The sequence below is a fragment of the Octopus sinensis genome, linkage group LG25 (genome assembly GCF_006345805.1).
Source record: "Octopus sinensis linkage group LG25, ASM634580v1, whole genome shotgun sequence".
NCBI classification, from domain to species: domain Eukaryota; kingdom Metazoa; phylum Mollusca; class Cephalopoda; order Octopoda; family Octopodidae; genus Octopus; species Octopus sinensis.
This window is the reverse complement of record NC_043021.1, coordinates 14,909,082-14,932,038: the sequence shown is the minus strand read 5'-3', so window position 1 is coordinate 14,932,038 and position 22,957 is coordinate 14,909,082. Positions and strand designations below refer to the sequence as shown.

The window sequence follows — 22,957 nt, the reverse complement described above, 5'->3', positions numbered from 1 at the left end:
TATGCATTGACACAAACACATACATATGCATGTGCAGAAATTCACACGCGCACACTGTAACACACACATATGCACAGAGAAACTCTTGCGCATCTACAGAAATATATAGATATATATATACACACACACATACAGGTACTCAATGAGGAATTCATTCTATGTCTTTTACTGTTGGTGGTTGATGGTCGTCATATTCTTGTTTTTATTGTTCTTGCCACTGCAGTTATGGAAATCTCTGTTGCAGTCGCCAACTGGTTGTTGTGAAGCTCAACGCATCAACACATGATTTCTGTAGAGTCTTTTAGACAATAAATTCTTCACATTCCACTCATTGCTGCTAAAGAACTTCGTTCGATTAATATCGTTCAGTTTGGCGAAATCTCAAAGTGGTTTTGATAGTCGGAGGGTTTCCTGTATGCGGGTTACGCACACGCCCAGCCACCCCATACACATTTATGAATATGTGTGTGTGAGAGAGAGAACAAATGTTGCTTTCGGTGTGTAATTGTGTGTGTGTGTGTGAGAGAGAGAGAGAAGAGAGTGACAAAGAGAGGTTGATAGAGACAAGGTCGTTCACATGGGGTAACCCCATATACCGGCCTCCCCTATTATATTAACTGCTCTACATCTTAGAGTGTTTCTCTTCCGGATTTATGTGTGTGTATATATATATATATATATATATGTGTAGAGAGAGAGAGAGAGAGAGAGAGAGAGAGAGAGAATAATGTGTGTGCGTGTGTGTGAAAGAATGAGAGAAAAATGTTTCGTGTGTGTGAAAGAAAAAGCGGGATAGAATGAGTACGTGAGAAAGAAAGAAAGAAAGGAAACAAGTGTTTGCGTGTGTGTTAGAGAAAGAGTGAGAAAGTGAGAAAACAATTGTATGTGTGTTTGTGTGTGTGTGTGAGTGTGAAACAGCAGATAGCGATAGAACGGGGGAAAGAGAGGAGATAAAGAAAAAGGGAAAGAGAAAACGGAGAGGGAGAAAGAGAAAGGAAGAAAGTGGGGGAAAAGAGGCAGAATGTAGAGCGGGAAGAGGAGAAAGAGGATAGAGAGAAAGAAAGAGAACAAAAGCGAGAGAGGATGAGGGAGAGAAAGAAAGAGAATAAAAGCAAGAGGGGAAGAGGGAGAGAAAGAAAGAGAATAAAAGCGAGAGAGGAAGAGGAAGAGAAAGAAAGAGAATAAACAAGAGAGGAAGAGAGAAAGAAAGAGTAAAGAAGTGCTTGCCATAGTGTGTGTGTGTGTGCGTGTGTTATATTTTGAAACTACTCTGTATTTACTCATACATTCCTTCCAATTTCCAACGGAGAGATGTCGTAACAACTGGCGGTAATGACGAAGGCTACAGATTTCCTCTTTCTGTCTTCTTTTGAAATGCATCGAAGTACTTAATCGAACTTAAATCAGCCGGGTCTCTCAAAATATATTACATGTGTGTATGTATTGTATGTGTGTGTTTTTTTTCTTCTTCATTTAATAGCTTTAAAAGAATTGTCATTAGAACCAGTTTGTCATCTTCATCTTACTCCATTCTGCTGACAACATCAGTTTGTAATTTTCTTCGACGACTTCCCTTTCAATTTATTTAATTATCTCTCTATTTATATATTTAATTAAATATTTATTTATTCATTAACAAGTCGACACTCTTCTCTTTATTTCTAATACACTCCACACACGCGTTATCTATCTACGTCTCATCTCTCTTCTCAATTTTTCTTTTATTCCGTCAATTTCTCATCAGTTAACCAAATATTTAATTTACTCTATTAAAATAGGTTCACATCTCTCATTCTTAAAGATTAATTTAAACAATTTTGTTATTTTAAATTCTGGAATTCCTTTATGTGATAATCTCCGCAAGAAATTCACCAAAATTTCCCAAATTTTGTAACCGTTTAGGAACAACATGTCAAAACAGTTGTTAATTTTATTGTAATATTTTATCCAGCCACTGTTCATCATAAAGATCCCTTCCTAACGAGCTTCATTATTGAATTTTTTTCTCTCTCGTTAAATCTTCATTTAAAAACATGAATAAAATAAGGGATCTCTAACCATTTCTTTTGTCTCTCCTACATTAATTAATTCTCGACTTGTTAGTGGTTTTAGCAACGCATCGTTGTTAATTGTTTAGTTTTAATTAAACTCCGGATCCAAATCTGTCCGGCTCTTGATCTAAATCGCATAATAAATATATAAATACTCACAGATTCTGTCCACACCCATACTCGACGTGTATGTGTGGAAGACAGAGTGACTATGTGTATATCCAAGTATGTACACAAACCCTCACTCACATGGATACAACTATACAGACATAATCGGTGTATTATTACCGTATATTTCAACACACATATATACACACACACACAGACATAGCAACACAGTCGTGTTTAAATAACTAGGTGCTAAGAAACCTTTGCATTATCTTAATTTATCCATTTATTACTCGCAGGATTTAGCTGATTCTTTCTCGTCTGACCCCAGATCATTCTGCCCTGGACACACACACGCACTTATGCACAAACAGGCATGCACACACACACAGACGAGCATTGGGGCACAACCCGTTCTGAATGAGGTTTTTTTTTCGTGTGTGTGTGTGTGTGTATATGTGTATACATATACGTGCATATGTGTGTGTGTACTCTGACGCAGTTGCTCGTCACCCGAAATGAATGAACTACTGCTACACAATTTGGTAGCGCACATGATCGCTTGCAAAGAGGAAAGTCTTATTTTCCTTCTTTCACTCAACACTTGATTCATTCATAACAGTGAAAACACACACATACACACCCACGGAAAGAAAAGAAAACAAAAAGAAAAAGAAAAAAACTTAGCTCCAATCCTAAATAATATCTATTCATCATCTTTTATATTCCTCTACATGTGCGTATGAAGAAGGTAAAATATATTATTATTTACACATGTATACATATAGTCTCGACGCTTTACGACTACTTCCCGTTCACAAACGAACGTTTGATCTCTAAAAAGACAGAGTGACATCTCTCTCTCTCTTGCTCTTTGTATATATATATATATACACATATTATATACATATATATATATTGGGATGATGCAAAATACACGGGATTAACTGATAGCTGTGATTTCGGCTTAAATTAAAATTGTTTGGTCGTTATTGATTTGATTGATTGATGTTCACGATAACATCTATCCACTGTACGTCATCGCTATGTTGGGTACCTTAGTCCGCAGTAGTTTTGCCATTGCACATACACGACCGCCGTACACACGATGTGTGTCGAACACGTTTGATTAGAAAAGAAGACAGATGCCATGGAGAGCACCGATACATATCCGTCCCCGAACCCAGGCTCTGGTAGCACAGAGACCATCCTGATTCTGGAACCCAAGTCTTTCAAACCATTTAAAAGCAAAGATGAGTATCTTTATGCCATGAAGGAAGATCTGGCAGACTGGTTTACCTGTCTCTATAAAAAGTCCATCAACGTAGATAATTTCTTCGAAATCTTAGAGACCGGGGTCGAATTGTGTAAGCATGCGAACGAAGTCCGAAAATTCGCCCTGGACCAACAAAAGAGACTCTCTACCAAATCTCAGTTCATACGTGATATTCCTCAAACTGAGATTCAATTTCGTAAAGAGGTGAAAGCACAGACTTTTCAGGCCAGAGATAATGTGTCTAACTTTATATCGTGGTGTCGAGAACTGGGAATACCGGAGGTTCTCAGGTTCGAAACCGATGATTTGGTTTTACGAAAAAATGAACGAAGTGTGGTTCTCTGCTTATTGGAAGTGGCTCGGGTTGGTGCCAAGTTTGGCATGCTGGCCCCCACAATTGTACAAATGGAAGAAGAAATCGAAGCAGAACTAGCCGGTGAACCACCACCTCCCAGGAAACAGATTATTACCTGTGATTTGAAGTCCCTCGATGAAATGGTAAGTCCCACAACTAGCTGACATTTATTTATCTTAAATATTCATACATACGCACATGCTACTGGACATTATTTTTTTACAGGTTACAATACATATATTGCTCTGAGATTTATCATTAATACATATATTATTATATTGTAATAAATGTACATATCTGAAATTTTCACGCAAAATATCCTCAGTAAATTTGACAGTTTGCGAAAAATAAACATTTAAACTTATACTGAATTCAGCCACACCTGCTCATTATTTTATAGTAACTAAATTGTTTTACGGATACTGCCAGGTAATGAGACTGCCTTGTATCTCCGTGTCATTAACTGAAAACCTCCCTGTATTGATTATGTGTAATCTATATATGTAGGTATATATATAATTTGAAGTTTGTGTTGTCCTTCGTAGTCTGTTGCTATGTATGTTGAACATTCTCGCACAAATCCATTCATTCATTGGAGTTATTATAGAGAATTAATATGCTTTAATAGCACAAAAAACAGCAAAGAAAAGCAAAATAGTTTGTCACCTTACGTGTATGACTCAGAGCTTACGTTTATTTAACAAGATTAACCACCTTCCAAGAATAGTTTGTGACAAAAGTTCCTTCATATTCAGCCTGTCTGTCCACTACATATAAGTAAACAAATTACTCACAAAGAAAATTTTGAAACATTCAAATAGATTTCGTTCGTTGTCCACAGAATACCAAATTACCTTGTTAAGTGTAAATGAAATAATAATAATAAGTATAAAACCCTGTCTATTTATTTTTTGCGATAGTGAATCTCCCCCGTTCGTTCTTGACTCCCTTCTCTCTGTCTTCACCCTGCAGCTGTGTTTTGTGTTGTTTCAAGTCAACCAAGCAATTATACATGATGTGTGAATTGCCATGCTTCTGCATCAAGTAACTTTTTACCGTCCCCTTTATCCGCATTTGCCCCTTTTTTTTTCTTCGTGCAGTGTTGCAGGAGAAACTACAAGCCCCATAGCTGTTGGGTGCAAGGCAGAGCTGGATCAAGGCCAACCGAGGCCTTAAGCCCGCCCCGATAATGGCATCCCCCGATGACCCTTCATTTGTATACCTGACAACACTTTAAACGCATAAAAGGACTCAGTGTTATGAAATAATAGATTAAAAATTGTTTTCTCTTCGTGTCAGACCTACGACTATGTTAGATATAATGCGCTTTAATATATTTATTTAACCCGAAGTATAAGCACTGAACATGAATTATTTCGTTGATAACAGAGGCAAGAAGAAACTGCAAATTTTCAACACTTAATTCATTAAAAAACAAAATTCATTTGCCATAAAGTTGCATAGTAAATTCGGCTGTGGGGGGAAACTCAGTTTAATTTCTTTGGTTTTCCTAAACACGTGTTTATATTTATTTAATGGTTAATTCGGCACTCGTTCAATGGTGAGAAAAAAACTCACAAGACATAAGACCGAAATCTTTTGCGTTCTGTTTCAAAAGTATTGTATTGTTCACACGTGGGAACAGTAGTATGTCTTGTGTTTTTGAGATAGGAAAAAATATATACAGAAAAGTAGAATATCGGCAAAGGTAAAGAATATGCACAACCGAGGTTTAGGAGTTAGGGGTTACGCCGAAAACTGGTGGTGTGCGTATTCTTTACCTCCGCCGAAAAGGCCCAGATTTACTGAGGGTACACAAGATTCATAAATTGATGATTTAATTTTTGTTTACTGCATTTAAACTACGTCTTGGTAATAGATATTCTCTACAGTTACATATTGTAACTCTTCAAGCAAAGTCTTGTTTACAAGGACTAAAAACAGACTAAACACCATCACGGTTTTGCAAAGTCTTTCCAGAGTAAAATACGAAGATCAAAAGCCAATTCCCATCGCTGCTTCCGTGTTAAGATGCCTACTATTTGAGGGTCAACCCTCCTCCTCACCTTATTCCCTCCCTGTATCTCTTCCACATATGTTCCTTTGCTTCTTTAACCTCCTTAATTAACATTTGCTGGTCTCTTAAGCCAGCCAGGGTTTCTTAAATCTTGTATTCCTTTCACGTTGTTTCCCCCTATTTTCTTGATCATTCTATATGTTATTAGGTATTTTCCCACCTATCAGCTTTTGTTACAATATTTCTGTTAGAATGCTCTGGTTTTGTTATGATTAAGTTTGAAAATAATGTAGAATTTAGTCAAATAAATTTGTTTATTTATAAAGCTGATATTTGGGACACAAACGTAACATGAAACTTTGCTGCAAGATTTTAATTTAGATCAGTTTAAAACAGGAAATTTGTGCCATAGAACCAGGGGGTTGTCTCGATTGGGGTTGGTATCAAAAGTGTAACACTTTAAATACCAACCTGGCGGTCCCACGAATCTAGGAGTCCAATATTATTCTGTGTACATCGACTTTGTACGTGTCGGTGCCTCAGTGCATTGTTTTGCACCAGGATGGATTATAATGCTTTTAAGAAGGCCCTGTTTTCCGTTGTTTCTGAGGATGGAGGTGTTTTTGGTTGTATCTCTTATGATAAAAGGCAGATTTTATCACTTATAAAACACACTTGAGCAATGATACAGTAAGAATTTAGACTGTCCACCCCTCACAGACTATATTGCCTTTATTTCTTCACACCCTGCTTAAAGCAAAAGTGTGTTTCCTCTGTGACGTTCTAAAGCTCACGGTGATATCATGTTTATTCTGTTTAGCATATATTTTCTAAGCTCTATTTTTAGACAAAGCACACTGTCATATCATTGACACGGGCTTACATGACATTTATTTTTATGTATATAATGATCTTTTAAGTTTATCCTATTGTAAATGTTCAATTCAGTCTGACCTTTTACATTCATCTATGTATACGAAATGCTAAAGAGCCGAGTGTTCGAGTCACGAAAATACAGTGTTGGTAAAAGGTTCGTTTAACGAACCCTGATAAAATTGTCATGGAAAAAGAAATACTGAAGATGTGATACACTTATAGACATATGTTCTTTAGATTATGTCGTAATATTGTCTATGTGGTAGAGACATGCGCGAGCCTAAAATCCTCATCAAATTTAAAAGAAAACAGTAATTATCTTCATTTATTGCAAACAGGATGTTCTTCTTCGTAGGAATGAGGGTGTTTCACAGACTCCAAAGTACTTGACACTTCTTGAAGTAGAGTTAACTATATTAATTAATTCAAAGGTCGTAATTATATATATATGTATGTGTGTGTGTGTGTGTTTATTCATTCATTCATAATCTTGGGAAGTCCTTAATGTGCCAAGTATTTCCGTTAACCACTCTTTTCAACATACCAGCTGGCCGGAGTGAAAACAAGGTTTTCATATCCAACGAACACACACACACAGACGCAATGTGTGTCTCATCATCCGTAAGGGCGTCGGACAAAATGACTTGCAATCTTTCTTTTGACTCTTTATTTTTATGTTTAAAAACACTGTTGTGATGAACTTTGCCATTAAATCCTTTCTTGAAATCGATGAAATAATATAGCAGTCAATCTTGTTGAGTTAAAGTCCCTCCTCTCAAAATTTCTAGCGTAGTATGTATATTAGAGATAATTATTATCGTTATTAAAGCAAAATCGTTAGAGCGCCCGGACGAAACATCTTGCAGAATTTCTTTCAACTCTTCGTGTTCTGAGTTCAGATCCTGTGGGGGTCAACTTCGCTTTTCATCACGCCGGGTGTGGAGTGGAGCGATACGATAAAGTACTAATTAAGCACAGAAGTTAGTTGAATCGATTTAATCTTCTTTCTTCAAAATGGCTTGCCTTGGACCTAAATCTTATTATTATTATTAAGGTGGAGAGCTGGCAGAATCATTAGCACACCGGACATTTTGTCTGTCATTGTGTTCTGAGTCCAAATTCCGCTGAGGTCAACTTTGCCTTTCGTCTTGTTGGGAGTTGATAAAATAAGTAGCAGTTAAACACTGGGGTCGATGTAATTGAGTTAACCCAAAATTGCTGTCCTTGTGCCAAAATCTGAAATCATAATAATAATAATAATAATAATAATCATTAGACAAATTTCTTTGCATCTTTTTCCGTTTTTACATTCTGAGTGCAAATTTGACTGAGTTTGACTTTCATCCTTTCTGAGTCGATCAAATGAGTACCGGTTGAGCACTGGGATCGATGTTATTGACTTAACCTCTCCTCTGAAATCTCTGGCCTTGTGCCAGGATTTGAAACCATTATTGCAGGACGAGTGAACGAGTAATATTTCTTCTGACATTTTACACTCTGAGTTCAAATTCCATTTAGACCAACTTTATCTTTCGTTCTCTTGGGGTTGATAACATATAGTACCATTTGCACACTGGGGTTGATTTGATTGACTTACCCCTCCCTGTAAAATTACTGGCTTTGTGTCAAAATCTGAAACCAATCAAGGCAGAGAGAAAGCAGAATTGTAAACACGTGTAGTAGCATTTCTTCTGACATTTTACATTCTGAGTTCAAATTCTGTTGAGGTCGATTTGCCCTTCATCTTTCATTTTTTCAGGTTGATGAAATAAATTATCAATCGAGTCCTGGGGTTAATTGTAATGGGCTAACTCCATCCCCTCAAAATTGCTGGCCTTGAGCCAAAATTAAGAAGAATCATTATTTTTATAATCATTTGAATATTTGGTTAGGAAAGGAAGGGCAATCTCCATGACTTTATATTTTCAAGACTTCTAAGACTGGTAGGAGAGGATTATCCTGAAAATAGAGACCTAACCTGAATGTATGCATTACAATGAACTCTACTAAAGGCACTCAGACACAAAGAGCAGCTGGTATTAATCCAAACAGTGGATTAAGTTTACCATTGAAATATAATGTAAAGAAATGCTGGAATAAATACCACAAGTCATCTTATCCTTCTCCAGTATCATTGATGGAGCACCTCTATCTACCTTTCTGTTGATCTTTACAATGCTCTTCCATGTCTCACTAGTATGGAGACCTGTTGGGCTATATATTCAGTCATTTGACGGTTACCATGCTGGAGCACCGCCTTTAGTTGAGCAAATCGACCCAAGGACTTATTCTTTGTAAGCCTAGTACTTATTTTATCGGTTTCTTTTGCCAAACCGCTAAGTTACGGGGATGTAAACACACCAGCATCAGTTGTCAAGTGATGTTAGGGAGACAAACACAGACACACACTCACACACATATACGTATACGACAGGCTTCTTTCAGTTTCCGTCAATCAAATCCTCTCACAAAGCTTTGGTTGGCCCAAGGCTATAGTAGACTATGGGACTGAATGAAGTTAATAATTCGTGCGTGGTGTGTGTGTGTATATATATATATATATATATATATATATATTTATAATATATGAATGAGGGAAGCGGAAGATGGAGTTAGCAAGAATCTTTATTCAACATAATTATCATTTTGACCCATCATGCAGATGCAGGATGGTTTGAAATGATCATTGTGTTGAATAAAGATTCTTGCAAACTCCATTTTCTGTTTCCCCTCATTCATTATAAACTCAACGAACACTGCGAAATTCCCATCGCAGATACAGTGACAATTATATCATAACTGTGGATGACATCAGGTAGCCCAAACGGTGAAAGTGCTTTAATCGGCATACTACTAACTATATACCCAAGGTCCAAATAATTATTATATACGAGTGGCTGTGTGGTAAGTAGCTTGTCTACCAACCACATGGATCCGGGTTCAGTCCCACTGCGTGGCACCTTGGGCAAGTGTCTTTTATTATAGCCTCGGGCCGACCAAAGCCTTGTGAGTGGATTTGGTAGGCGGAAACTGAAAGAAGCCCGTCGTATATATGTATGTATATATATATGTGTGTCTGTGTTAGTCCCCTAGCATTGCTTGACAACCGATGCTGGTGTGTTTATGTCCCCGTAACTTAGCAGTTCGACAAAAGAGACCGATAGAATAAGCACTGGGCTTACAAAAGAATAAGTCCCGGGGTTGAGTTGCTCATTTAAAGGCGGTGCTCCAGCATGGCTGCAGTCAAATGACTGAAACAAGTAAAAGAGTATATATATATCAGTCATGTTAGTAAATAGGTAATTTAATTCTTAAACATACTAGGTGTGACTGCAACTGTGGCATTTGGGTATTGTTGTTGTCTTTAGTTGTTTACCCAACATCCAGTCATTTAGGAAATGGACATGGTTGAATGACTGACAAACTATACATGACTCTCCATAAAACTTGACAAGGCATGAAATTTGTATATTTATATATTTATTTATTTATTTCATAGACGACTGTCATCAAAATTGAACTGAAAATTCACGAAGACAAACCTCACCCATTTGGCCTTTCTGCTTCTATGATAATATCTGTAGGAAAGGCATTCAGTTTGCAACATTACAATTTCTTTGCCACCCTATATGAAATTATTATAATCTCAGTCAGTTGTTATAAGTCAGAAAAAAAAAAGCACATTCAGAAAAAATTTTCAGTAATTATACTTTTATGTATTTGAGTAATATATCCTTGGTTCGGGCAATAACCAGGTCAGAAAGTTATGATTAGCTTTATGTCTACTATAGTAATGGGCAATATCAATATTTGTAGATGTGATAGTAGGTGTGAAACCAATGGTTACTCTCTCTTTGGTTATTGCCATAACCAAGGGTGTACTACTCAAATACATACATATATCTATCTATCTATCTATCTATCTATCTATCTATATATATAGGGGGAGAGGTAGACCCAGGAAGACATGGGATGAGGTGGTCAAGCATGACCTTAGAGCGTTGGGCCTTAAAGAGGCAATGACGAAGGACCGAGATCTCTGGAGATATGCTGTGACTGCAAAGACCCGAACTGCTTCCTGCACCAGTTCTGCATAGCCCCAGCCCATTCAAAGTACCTTGGATTTCAGAACAACCTGCTGTGCTTGAGGAGACCTATTGAGTCAAGTACATGAACATCGAAATAAATATCAAATGGAAATAGTAGTTGTGATACCTGTGCTGGTGGCACATAAAAAGCACCATCCGAACGTGGCCAATGCCAGCGCCGCCTTGACTGGCTTCTGTGCTGGTGGCACGTAAAAAGCACCATCCGAACGTGGCCGATGCCAGCGCTGCCTTGACTGGCTTCTGTGCCAGTGGCACGTAAAAAGCACCAACCAATCGTGACCGCTGCCAGACTCCCCTGGCACGTAAAAAGCACCCACTACACTCACGGAGTGGTTGACGTTAGGAAGGGCATCCAGCTGTAGAAACATTGCCAGATCAGACTGGGCCTAGAGCAGCCTTCTGGCCTCCCAGACCCCAGTTGAACCGTCCAACCCATGCTATCATGGAAAGTGGATGCTAAATGAAGATGATGATGATGAGATATATATATATATATAATATATATATATATCTGTATATATAATATAAATAATATATAGATATATGCATACATATATGTACATATTTACATATATATGTATATAGACATGCATATTTGGGTATAGGACATCGAAAAAATGTAGACATAATGAGAAACGAGAAAACAAAAACATAGAAAAGGAACTTTTTTTTTAACAACGAAATGTGTCCAACACATCCTATTATTTTTTAAGACATTAACCTTTTAGCATTCCGATTTCTTTGTCAAATGCATTTCTTATTTATTCACATTGTTTTGAATTAATCACACACTTTCTCAGCTTTGAAGATTTCAATGATTGTGACTGTTTATTTTTAGAATGACATTGTAGGATAGGTGTGAGCAGTCGAATCTGGCCAGTTTCAACATAAAATGGTTGGAATATTTTGGCTGCATATGGCTGGTTTAAATGCTAAAGGGTCAAGGCGTGATTTTGGGGAAAATTTTGCTGCTAAAATCAGTAGAGCATCAGATGAAACCCTTTTCCAAGCATTTAGTTACCGTTCTTTTTATATTCTGAGTTTAAATTCTTTTAGAGCTTCACTTTGTGGCTTTCTGAACCTATCCAGGAAGACAAGGTGGGCTGGGTTTTTGATAAAGCAAGTACTAATCCATTGTTGTTGTTGGGGGGCGGGGGGAAGTTCGATCTAATCAGCTGTACTGAATGAACTGTTTCTCTCCTACGCCACCCTTCGTCTGAGGTGGGTGTGGTGGTGGTGGTGGGGAGTTGGTAACATAATGCTAGTCCAATACTAGAATGTGTGTATGTGTGTGTGTGTGGACTAGATCCCTTACCACCTCCCACCACCACCCACCTTTTCAGAAACATTTTTGTGGTATTGTTGACTGTGGTAAAATTTATTACTGCAGTCCTTGCATGAAGAAATAATGATCACTCACACTCACGCTCATGCACACACACTCATACACACACTCTCATGCACACACACACACATGCACACTCTCATGCACACACTCTCATGCGCACACACACACACACACACACACACACACTCATGCATACACTCATGCACACACACACACATTACACATACGTGTGCATGCACATTTACACACATACACATGCACATTTACATACATGCATGCACATATACATTCACACATGTGCATGCACACATGTACATGTGCATATACACACCCTTCTATATACACACATACGAGCTTACACACACACACAGTTTATAGCATGCACACACATATATAAATCACTAGTATGTGTATATATACACTTACATACATGTGAGTGTATATATGTATGCATTTTTATGCATATAGATCATCACCAAAAATATACATACACTCATCTATAAACACATATACACACGTGTGCACATATACTCACCATATATACAAATATACACACATGTACACTACATGTATGCATATACACACACACACACAATATAGAAAGTCTAAAGAAATGCTTATTCTATGAGTAACCCAATTCCATAGGTGCCAGAACCTTTCATGTCGCCCTCCACCCCCTAATTACATTGTTTACAACAATAGTATTACATTGCTGTCCCTTCTCCCCCCCCACCTGTACCCTTACCTTCCACTACACCCCCCCTGTCACCATCTCCCTTTAACACTCATTACACAGCACTCCTCGTTAGACTCAATAATTAGTAACATAACCATATGTAAACCAATAATTCATGCTAGCTTTTTTTTTTTCTGTTTTCATTCATTTTTATGACTTTTAATGCGGGGGAGGGGGGTCGTCCTTCTCTCATTCTTTCTTTCTCTCTTTTTCTTTGTTTTTATTGTTTTTGGTATCGGCCGTTCATTGTGTTTTTAAGCTTAACCCTCTCTCTGCAGAAATCAGATAGGTCCACTCGAGATCTCATTACCCTTCACCGAGGAAAGCAGTTTTATACGACCAGTCTGTCTTTTGTTGAGAAATGTCAAGTTAAAAATTGTTTTCAATTTTGATAGGTCAAGTTTATTGATTCTACGAGACTTGCAGAAAAAAACCAATTCTATTTTGTTGGTAGATATTTAGCACCATTAGTGGAATAACCCTGGAATTTGATTTCACTGTGAAAGGGTTAAAATTAGCCAATTACAATATAAAGGGAATAAAAAAAATGTCACCAGTACCATTATCAACTTTGATAGTGTAATTATCCTCATCATTGCTGCTATCATTGGTTAAACTTTTTGCTGTGGATGTCAGATATTTAACCCATTAATGCACAGCGTCTAGAAAAATGGATGCAGGAAAAAAATTGACTATTACTTGTTTCGTACATGTGTATGTGCGCTGGAGTGGCTGTGTGGTAAGTAGCTTGCTTATCAACCACATGTTTCCAGGTTCATTCCCACTGCGTGGCACCTTGGGAAAGTGTCTTCTACTATAGCCTTGGGCTGACCAAAGCCTTGTGAGTGGATTTGGTAGACGGAAACTGAAAGAAGCCCGTCATATATATGTGTATGTATATATATGTATGTATGTGTGTATATGTTTGTGTGTCTGTGTTTGTCACCTCAACATCGCTTGACAACCGATGCTGGTGTGTTTACGTCCCCATAACTTAGCGGTTCAGCAAAAGAGAATGATAGAATAAGTACTAGGCTTACAAAGAATAAGTCCCGGGGTCAATTTGCTCGACTAAAGGCGGTGCTCCAGCATGGCCGCAGTCAAATGACTGATGCAAGTAAGAGTAAAAGAGTTGGTTTGTTTGTACGCGGCGCCTGCTCACTCATAGAGCACTAGTTTAGAGGCAGACTATACCAAAAATGAGTTCAATTGGTAGTTTACTTAACAAGCAATAGTAATTTTTCCTGCGTCCATTTTTCTGGATGCTATGCATTAATGGAATATCTCCTCAAAATTTCATTTATGTGGAGAGCAGTTTTATATTTCAACCTAACTTTTTATTGAGGAATGTCATGCTTAAAACTATTTTCTGGTGAGATATGTCAAGTTAACTGAGGCTATATGACTTGCAGACAATGCCAATTCCATTTTTTGGTAAACATTTAACATTCTTACTAAAATAACCATGAAATTAAATTTCATAATTAAAGGATTAAACACACTTTTTTTTTTGCTCTGAAATGCCAGGATTGTAACCTTAAATCATTTCTCTCAGTATGTGATTGTATTTGGTCCTTTGTCTATTTCAGTTATTAGCAATTTTTTAAAAAGAAATTGTTGTCCTTGTCCTCATCATTGTTTTAATGTGCCCTTTTCTAAGCTTAGATGAAATTTGTTGAGGCAGAGTTTCTATGGCTAGATGCCCCTCCTGTTGCCAGCGCTTACCTATTTCTTTACTACCCACAAGGGGCTAAACAGAGAGAGGACAAACAAGGACAGACAAACGGATTAAGTCGATTATATCAACCCCAGTGCGTAACTGGTACTTATTTAATTGACCCCGAAAGGATGAAAGGCAAAGTCGACCTTGGCGGAATTTGAACTCAGAATGTAGCGGCAGACAAAATACTGCTAAGCATTTCGCCCATCGTGCTAACATTTCTGCCAGCTTGCTGCCTTACCTGTTTCCAAGTAAGGTAATATTGCCTGATGACCAGACATGGTTTTGTAGATTAGAAATGAATGACACTGCATGTAGGACAGTGACACTCATTTACAGCTATGACACAATGTCAAGGCAAGGAGGGGCTTGCGCACACACATATACGTGTGTGTGTGTGTGTGTGTGTATAATGGCTTAGCTGGCTGAAACTTTGAAGTCACTGTCAATGCTATTTTTGCTAAAGAACAATGAATTTATGCTCTAGCAAATGTATTGAGTGAATCCTTCAATTTAATGTAAAACTGCTTTTATTATAATATAAAAACAAACATATATATATATATATCTATATATATATATCTTTTCTCTTTTACTTGTTTCAGTCATTTGACTGTGGCCATGCTGGAGCACCGCCGTTAGTCGAGCAAATCGACCCCAGGACTTATTCTTTGTAAGCCCAGTACTTAATTCTATCGGTCTCTTTTGCCGAACCGACCGCTAAGTGACGGGGACGTAAACACATCAGCATCGGTTGTCAAGCAATGCTAGAGGGACAAACACAGACACACAAACATATACACACACACATATATATATATATATATATATATATATATATATATATATATATATATATATATATGACAGGCTTCTTTCAGTTTCCGTCTACCAAATCCACTCACAAGGCATTGGTCGGCCCGAGGCTATAGCAGAAGACACTTGCCCAAGGTTCCACGCAGTGGGACTGAACCCGGAACCATGTGGTTGGTTAGCAAGCTACTTACCTCACAGCCACTCCTGCGCCTATACATATATATATATATAAATAAAAATTTCGCCGACGTGCAGTGGGACTGAACTCAAGACTGTGTGGTTGGGAAGCAAACTTCTTAACCACACAGCCATGCCTGCACCTTTTTGTTTTGTTTTTTGTTTTACATATCTAAAAAGAAATATTTTTCAAAACGATTTTTCTTTCTTATATAATTACATGTTTTTCATGGCATTTATTTATTTCCCATGTTTAATATTTCACATATTTATGTGGATGTTTCCGCATTCTTTTTTCTCAAATAGGTTCCAGGTCATTTGCGTTCACTAGCTCCCCCTCTCATTCCTCGCCCACCACCGCTTTTACCCTAGTTCTTCTATCCCCTCTCTCCAAGCAATGAAATCCCTATTTTCATCATTCAGATAAAATAGGTGCCCAGAGAAATAAACGCAGGGAATCGATGCTCTCCACTTAAACACTTTCAATTACAATATGTACATTTTTTTGTGTGTACGTGTGTCCTCCCATCTTTTTCATATTCACTTCAGATATTTGAGCGGGCATTAACACATTTAATGTGAAAAGCATTAAAATATTGCTTTAAAAATCAAATTTCTGATGTCTTGTTGTTGTTGTTATATGATATGTATGACTTCCCATTTGATCACCCAACACTTCCACGCTCCACCACCCATTTCTCCACCCTTCCGTATCGATCATAAACCTATTCCCTAATGACCCATTACTGATCAGTGGAGCGTGTTGCTGCTGTCTCTGCTGTCATTGCTTTTTCTCTTTCTTTCTTTCTTTCTAATCGGGTCGTTTACAATAAAGAGTTAATTACTTTACAATGAAACTTTTGGATCATTACCGCCCCCCACATCATCATTGTCATCTTCATGGTCATCATCATCTGTCCTCATTTTAACCACCATCATCACCAACACTTTCAATACCATCATCATCATTAGCACCACCACCATCATCATCACCATCACTATCATCGTCATTTCGGGGTCAATAAAATAAGTACCAGCTGAGCATTGGGGTTGATCTAATCCACTTATCCCTCCTCCAAAGTTGCTGGCCTTGTGTCAAAATTCCAAACCATTATTAAGGCGGCAAGCTGGCAGAATCGTTAGCACGCTGGACAAAATGCTTTTCATCCATCTTTACATTCTAAGTTCGAATTCCACTGAGGTTGACTTTGTCTTTTATCCTGTTCAAGGCTGATGAAATAAGTACCAGGGGGTCGATGTAATCAACTTAGACCTTTCTTGAAAATTTTGGGCTTCGTGCCTACAGTAGAAAAATTAAAATAAACGTGCCCTTTTAAGGCCTAGCCAGGCTCATGGGCTCGGTTTCCCGGTTTCCATGGCGTATGTGTTCCCCAACTGGACAGGATGCCAGTCCATCGCAGTGTTACTCATACTGGAGTAACGTGAAATGAAGTGTTTTGCTCAAGATCACAACGCATCACCCAGTCCAGGAATCGAAACCACAATCTTGCGATCATGATTCTGACACCCTAACCACTAAGCCACGCACCTCCACCTACAGTAGAAAAGATTATTATTATTATTGTGATTTCAGAATTTGGCACAAAGCCAGCAATGTTGAAGGAGGAGCAAGTTAATAACATTGATCTTAAAACTTGACTGGAATTTTATTTTTTACATCCCACCTCCCTCCAGAGACGAAAAGCCAAGTCAACATTGGCAGCATTTGTCAACTTTGCCTTTTATCTTTTCAGGGTCTGTAAAATACAGAACTAAACAAATCCTGGGATCGATGTAATCAACTTCGCCCTCCCCTCAAAATTTCTGGACTTGTTCTAAAATTAGAAAGGATTATTATTATTATTGTTACTGAGTGAGAGAGCAGTGCATACCATCAAAGTGACACTGGGGTACAATACACGAAGCCCAGTATACCCATTATGACTACCTGTCTGATAAGGGTACTCCAGGCACATACATCACAGCCATATGTGCGCGACATGGTGATCTCATATCAAGATAAACAGCACATAACCTTGCAGGTGGGGCCCAGTTAGAATTTACTTCTGGTCAAGTAGCCCATCCTGTTCAAAAGGTACCTGAATAAGGGTTATTTAAGGATGTTGAACGAACCACCTATGTTTCCAAAGGTGAATTATCCAAACCTCTAGGAATTCCTTTCAACACATGGCCATGATGCTCTCCCACTACTTCTGCTCATGATCAGAGATGCACATATCGTCAGCCACAAAGGGACATGCTCAACTGGTTAAGGTCAAACAACTGACAAGCAAATCCATGGTATTGAGCAGAATATTTGCTGTAGCCCATCTTTTATACCAACACAAAACAATGTACATGATAACACTTGCAATCAGAAGCCATGAGAGCCACTGCCTGGTACTGCACCAGGGCATTTATTATTATTATTATTATTATTATTATTATTATTATTATGAAAAAGGTGGCGAGCTGGCAGAATTGTTAGCATGCTGGGCACCATGCTTAACAGCATTTCATCCATCTTCATGTTCTAAGTTTAAATTCTGCCGAGATCAACTTTGCTTTTTGTCCTTTCAAGGTCAATAAATTAAGTACCAGTGAAATAATGGGGGTGATGTAATCGACTCATCCCCCTCCCCCCAAATTGCTGCTCTTGTGGAAAAATTAGAAACTGTTGTTATTTTTATTGTGGCTGTAGAAAGGCTTTCTTGCTAGCTTAAATTAAATGAAAACAATCAAAAATTTCAATATAACAAGGTGATTGATTGAATTGAGGACTTCCATACTGAAAATGTAGATCAATGATAATCTTTTCATACAAAAATCGAATTTAAAAATATCTCGGTTGCTCTATTGTTTAGACATGAAAACGGGGAGTAAATTCTTTTTTTTTGTTTGTGTTTTACATTTTCTATTTAAATTCATTTTTTCTTTGTAATTTTTTTTTGTTTTAGTCGATAAAGACCTCGTTTTGTAAATTTTATTTTTTCCCGTCTATTATTTCAAAGTCTTAGATTTTTAGTGTCGGAGATGAAATGAAGGGAAATGGAAAAATGCCACTGATGGAAATGGGATTATGCCAAACAGTTCTAACTGGGACTTGAACCAAATCATGAAAGTAGTTTGCCAATAAACATATTGTCCTCGTCAATAACAATGATTCTTGTTGTAGTTATTTTGCCCCAAGGCAGCCCTGAGTGGACCTTTAGCCAAAGGCATTCCTGCAATGACCATCCTATCTTATTTTCAAAAACTGCATATTTAGACTGCATTTTAACCCCCACTTTTCCATGCTTGATGGAATTTGTTGAGGCAGATTTTCTATGATGGGATGCTCTCCCTGTCACCAACCCTCACCTGTTTCCAAATAAAATATTTCTCAGATATGGTTTTCATGGAAGTCTGGAGACAAAAGACACCACTTGGATGGAGGTGACAGTCATTTACAACTATCACACAAGTCAAGACAAGGAGATAGAAACACACACACACAAAACATTTTCTATCTATCAAATCCACTGACAAATACAAAAGACATTCAGCAAAGCAGGAGTGGCTGTGTGGTAAGTAGGTTGTTTACCAACCACATGGTTCCGGGTTCAGTCCCACTGCGTAACACCTTGGGCAAGTGTCTTCTACTATAGCCTCGGGCCGACCAAAGCCTTGTGAGTGGATTTGGTAGATGGAAACTGAAAGAGGCCTGTCGTATATATGTATATATATGTATGTGAGTGTATGTTTGTGTGTCTGTGTTTGTCCCCCTAGCATTGCTTGACAACCGATGCTGGTGTGTTTATGTCCCCGTCACTTAGCGGTTCGGCAAAAAAGACTGATAGAATAAGTACTGGGCTTACAAAGAATAAGTCCCAAGGTCGAGTTGCTCGATTAAAGGCGGTGCTCCAGCATGGCCGCAGTCAAATGACTGAAACATGTAAAAAGAGAAAGCATAAATGAATCATTGGAACACCGTCAAAAGCTTTTATTCTCCTGGTTTATGGTGTGTCAAAAACAAATCATCCAGCGGAAAGAAAAGAAATAAAAACCAAGCCCAGTCCAAGCCAAGCCAAGCCTATCCATCTTAGCCCACCACATTTCATTCCATATGTATCGACTTCTGAGCCGTTCAAGAGAGTTCACTGAGTGCCTGGGTCACAGAAAACAAATCAACATAACAAAAAAGAAACTGTTGAAGCTACACTTGTTTGTCATTTTTATTGCCTTCCCTTCCGGTGGTCCTCACTTGATCTGGCACCCAGGCAGTCAGATGTTTGTAATCCTCTGCTGCCTCCCACCCCATCCTCTGTCATACCTCTGCCCCAAACCTGTCGCAAGTGTGTCATGTGACTTTGAACAAAACACCTTATTCTGCATTCCCTCAATTTACTCAAGTGTCAACAGGAATTTGGTCCCGTCCCCCCCGCAAACTTCAAAGCTATAGACAAATATTTTAGCCAAGGAAGGTGACATATCTTTCTTTATCTGTTCTGTTTGACTTGTTTCAGTCATTTGACTGTGGCCATACTGGAGTGCCACCTTGAAGAATTTCTAGTTGAATGAATCGACCCCAGTACTCATTTTTTTGTTAAGTCTGGCACTTATTCTCGCGGTCTCTTTTGCCAAACTGTTAAGTTACACAGACATAAACACACCAACATTAATTGTCAAGCAGTGATGGGATGCACACACATGCATACACACACATGACAGGCTTCTTTCAGTTTCTGTTTACCATATCCATGCTCAAGGCTTTGATCGGCCCTAGACCATAGTAGAAGATACTTGCCCAAGGTGCAGTGCATTGGGACTGAACCCAGAAGTCTGTGATTGGGAAGCAATCTTCTTACTACGCAGCCATGTCAGCACCTACGCACACACACACACATGAGAGCAGCTGGATTGTGATTCACTACAGCTGTTTCAAGCATGTTTTTTTTTTATTGATGAACAGAAATGTTACATCATGCCAAAAAAACCCTGTTTTCATCAGGTGAATACAAGTAAGAATTAAACATTTTGAACATCATTTTTTGTATCATGTAACACTTCTGTTCATCAATAAAAAAAAACACATCTGAAACAGCTGTAGTGAATCACAATTCTTGTGTTGTTATTTATTATTTGCCTGACTCAGAACCTGCAATTAGTTTGTATCTAGAGATTATAGAATGCAGTGCAGTAGGTGAAGTGAGTGTACCCATATGTGACCTTGACAACTTGTGTATTCAGTCAGCCATTTGTGATTGTACGCACAACTGGAGCACAAATCCGTGTTTACTTTACTAAACACGGATTTGTCCTTAAATATTGTTTGTACATGATAGTGCTATCACCGACCTGACATTAGTGCTTTATTATTCAAATAACTGATTCTCTTGAATCTGGAAATTATATTTATATATATATATATTCTTTTACTTGTTTCAGTCATTTTACTGTGGCCATGCTACAGTACCACCTTGGAAAGTTTTGGTCAAACAAATCAACCCTAGGACTTATTTTTTAAGCCTAGTACTTATTCTATTGGTCTCTTTTGCAGGACTGCTAAGTTACAGGGAAGGTAAACACACCAACACCGGTTGTCAAGCGGTGATGGGGGGAACAGACACAAAAACACACACATAGATATATACATCTATATAATGGTCTTCTTTCAGTTTCCATCTACCAAATCCACTCAAGGTTTTGATCAACCCAAGCCTATTGTAGAAGACACTTGCCCAAGGTACTACACAGTGGAACTAAACCCAGAACCATGTGGTTGGGAAGCAAGCTTCTTACCACACGGCCACACCCATATATATATATATATATATATATATATATATATATATATATACATATATATATATTTATTGCATTCTACCAAGGGAACTTTTATCTTTACACCATGAGACCAGAAATAGGCATCAGCTTTTTAAAAGTCCTTTGGACTGTAAGAGGGATTAACAGTTTTGCACATTATCATCACAGCTAATTAACATCTAATTACCACAGCTAATTATCATCACAGCTAATTAACATCAATCAGCAAGCATAGCAAAGTTGATGTTAAAATGATGATTATATACATTATATAACTTTTTGTTTTACTTATTGAACAGTGCCCATGCTGGGGCACTACCTCGAAAGGTTTTAGTTGAACAAATTGACCCCAGTGATTATTTTTTAAAGTCGGATATTTTTTCTGTTGATCTCTTTTGCTGAACAGCTAAGTTACAGAGATGTAAACAGACCGACACCGGTTATCAAGTGATGGTGGAAGGCACACAAACACAGGACAAGCTTCAACATAGTTTCTGTCTGCCAAATTCACTCAGCTGAGGACAATAGTAGAATAAACTTGCCCAAGGTGACAGGCTGGGGGGATTGAACAAGAAACCATATGGTGGCAAAGTGAGGTTCTTTAACCACACAGCCATGCCTGTGCCCATATATACACACACACACACCATATATATATATATATATATATATATATATATATATGTATATATACATTTAAACACATTATATATATTGCACACACGTGCATATATATATATATATATATATATATATATATATATTATATATATATATATTACACACGCATATATATATATATACACACACACACACATATATATATTACACACGCATATATATATATATATATATATATATATATATATATATATATATATATATTACACAACATATGCATATATATATACATTACACAACACACACACACATATATTATATATATATATATATATATATATATATATATTACACAAACATATGCATATATATATATATACATTACACAAACACACACACACATATATATATATACACACATTCATACACACACATATATATATATACACACATTCATACACACGTGTATATATATTTATATATATACACATGCATATATACACACACATACATGTATGTAGCTGTTACAGATGTTATGTTAGAAAGTACTGCATACCACCATGGATTCTATTTAACTGACAGATGAAAGACAATGTCTCACAGAATGAGTTTTATGTGTGTCATATTACTGAGTGTAAATATCAAATATGGTTCAATAGACGCCAAGGTAGCATGTTGAAAGTTCAACCTGTGTTCTTTGATCAATATTTTAATAAAGAGTGGATTGTTTTAGAAGGTTGAATGTAATTGTGAAAACATAGGACTTAGCATACGTTCATCCGCACTATTGTACATTCACCATTATATGCTCATACTTACAAATATAAATTTGTGTATAACTCTACACACATGTGAACATGTGTGTGTATGTATGTATGTATATGATGGAGTGCTGGAAAGTTTTCTGCTACTGCTGCTACTAATGGATCCGGCACCTTTCGT

The 22,957-nt window shown here is 37.5% G+C and overlaps 1 protein-coding gene across 3 annotated transcripts in view; it reads left to right on the top strand.

Annotated features, from left to right (window-relative positions):
• The first annotated feature begins 1,285 nt into the window (after window positions 1–1,285).
• LOC115224428 (flocculation protein FLO11-like) overlaps window positions 1,286–22,957 on the top strand; it is a 280,680-nt gene continuing 259,008 nt past the window's right edge. For all 3 annotated transcript variants that reach the window (XM_036513307.1, XM_029795327.2, XM_036513306.1), the window contains exon 1: window positions 1,286–3,933. In XM_036513307.1, the coding sequence (XP_036369200.1) occupies window positions 3,310–3,933 (624 nt within the window). In that variant the 5' untranslated portion in view covers window positions 1,286–3,309. The remainder of the gene's footprint in view (window positions 3,934–22,957) is intronic.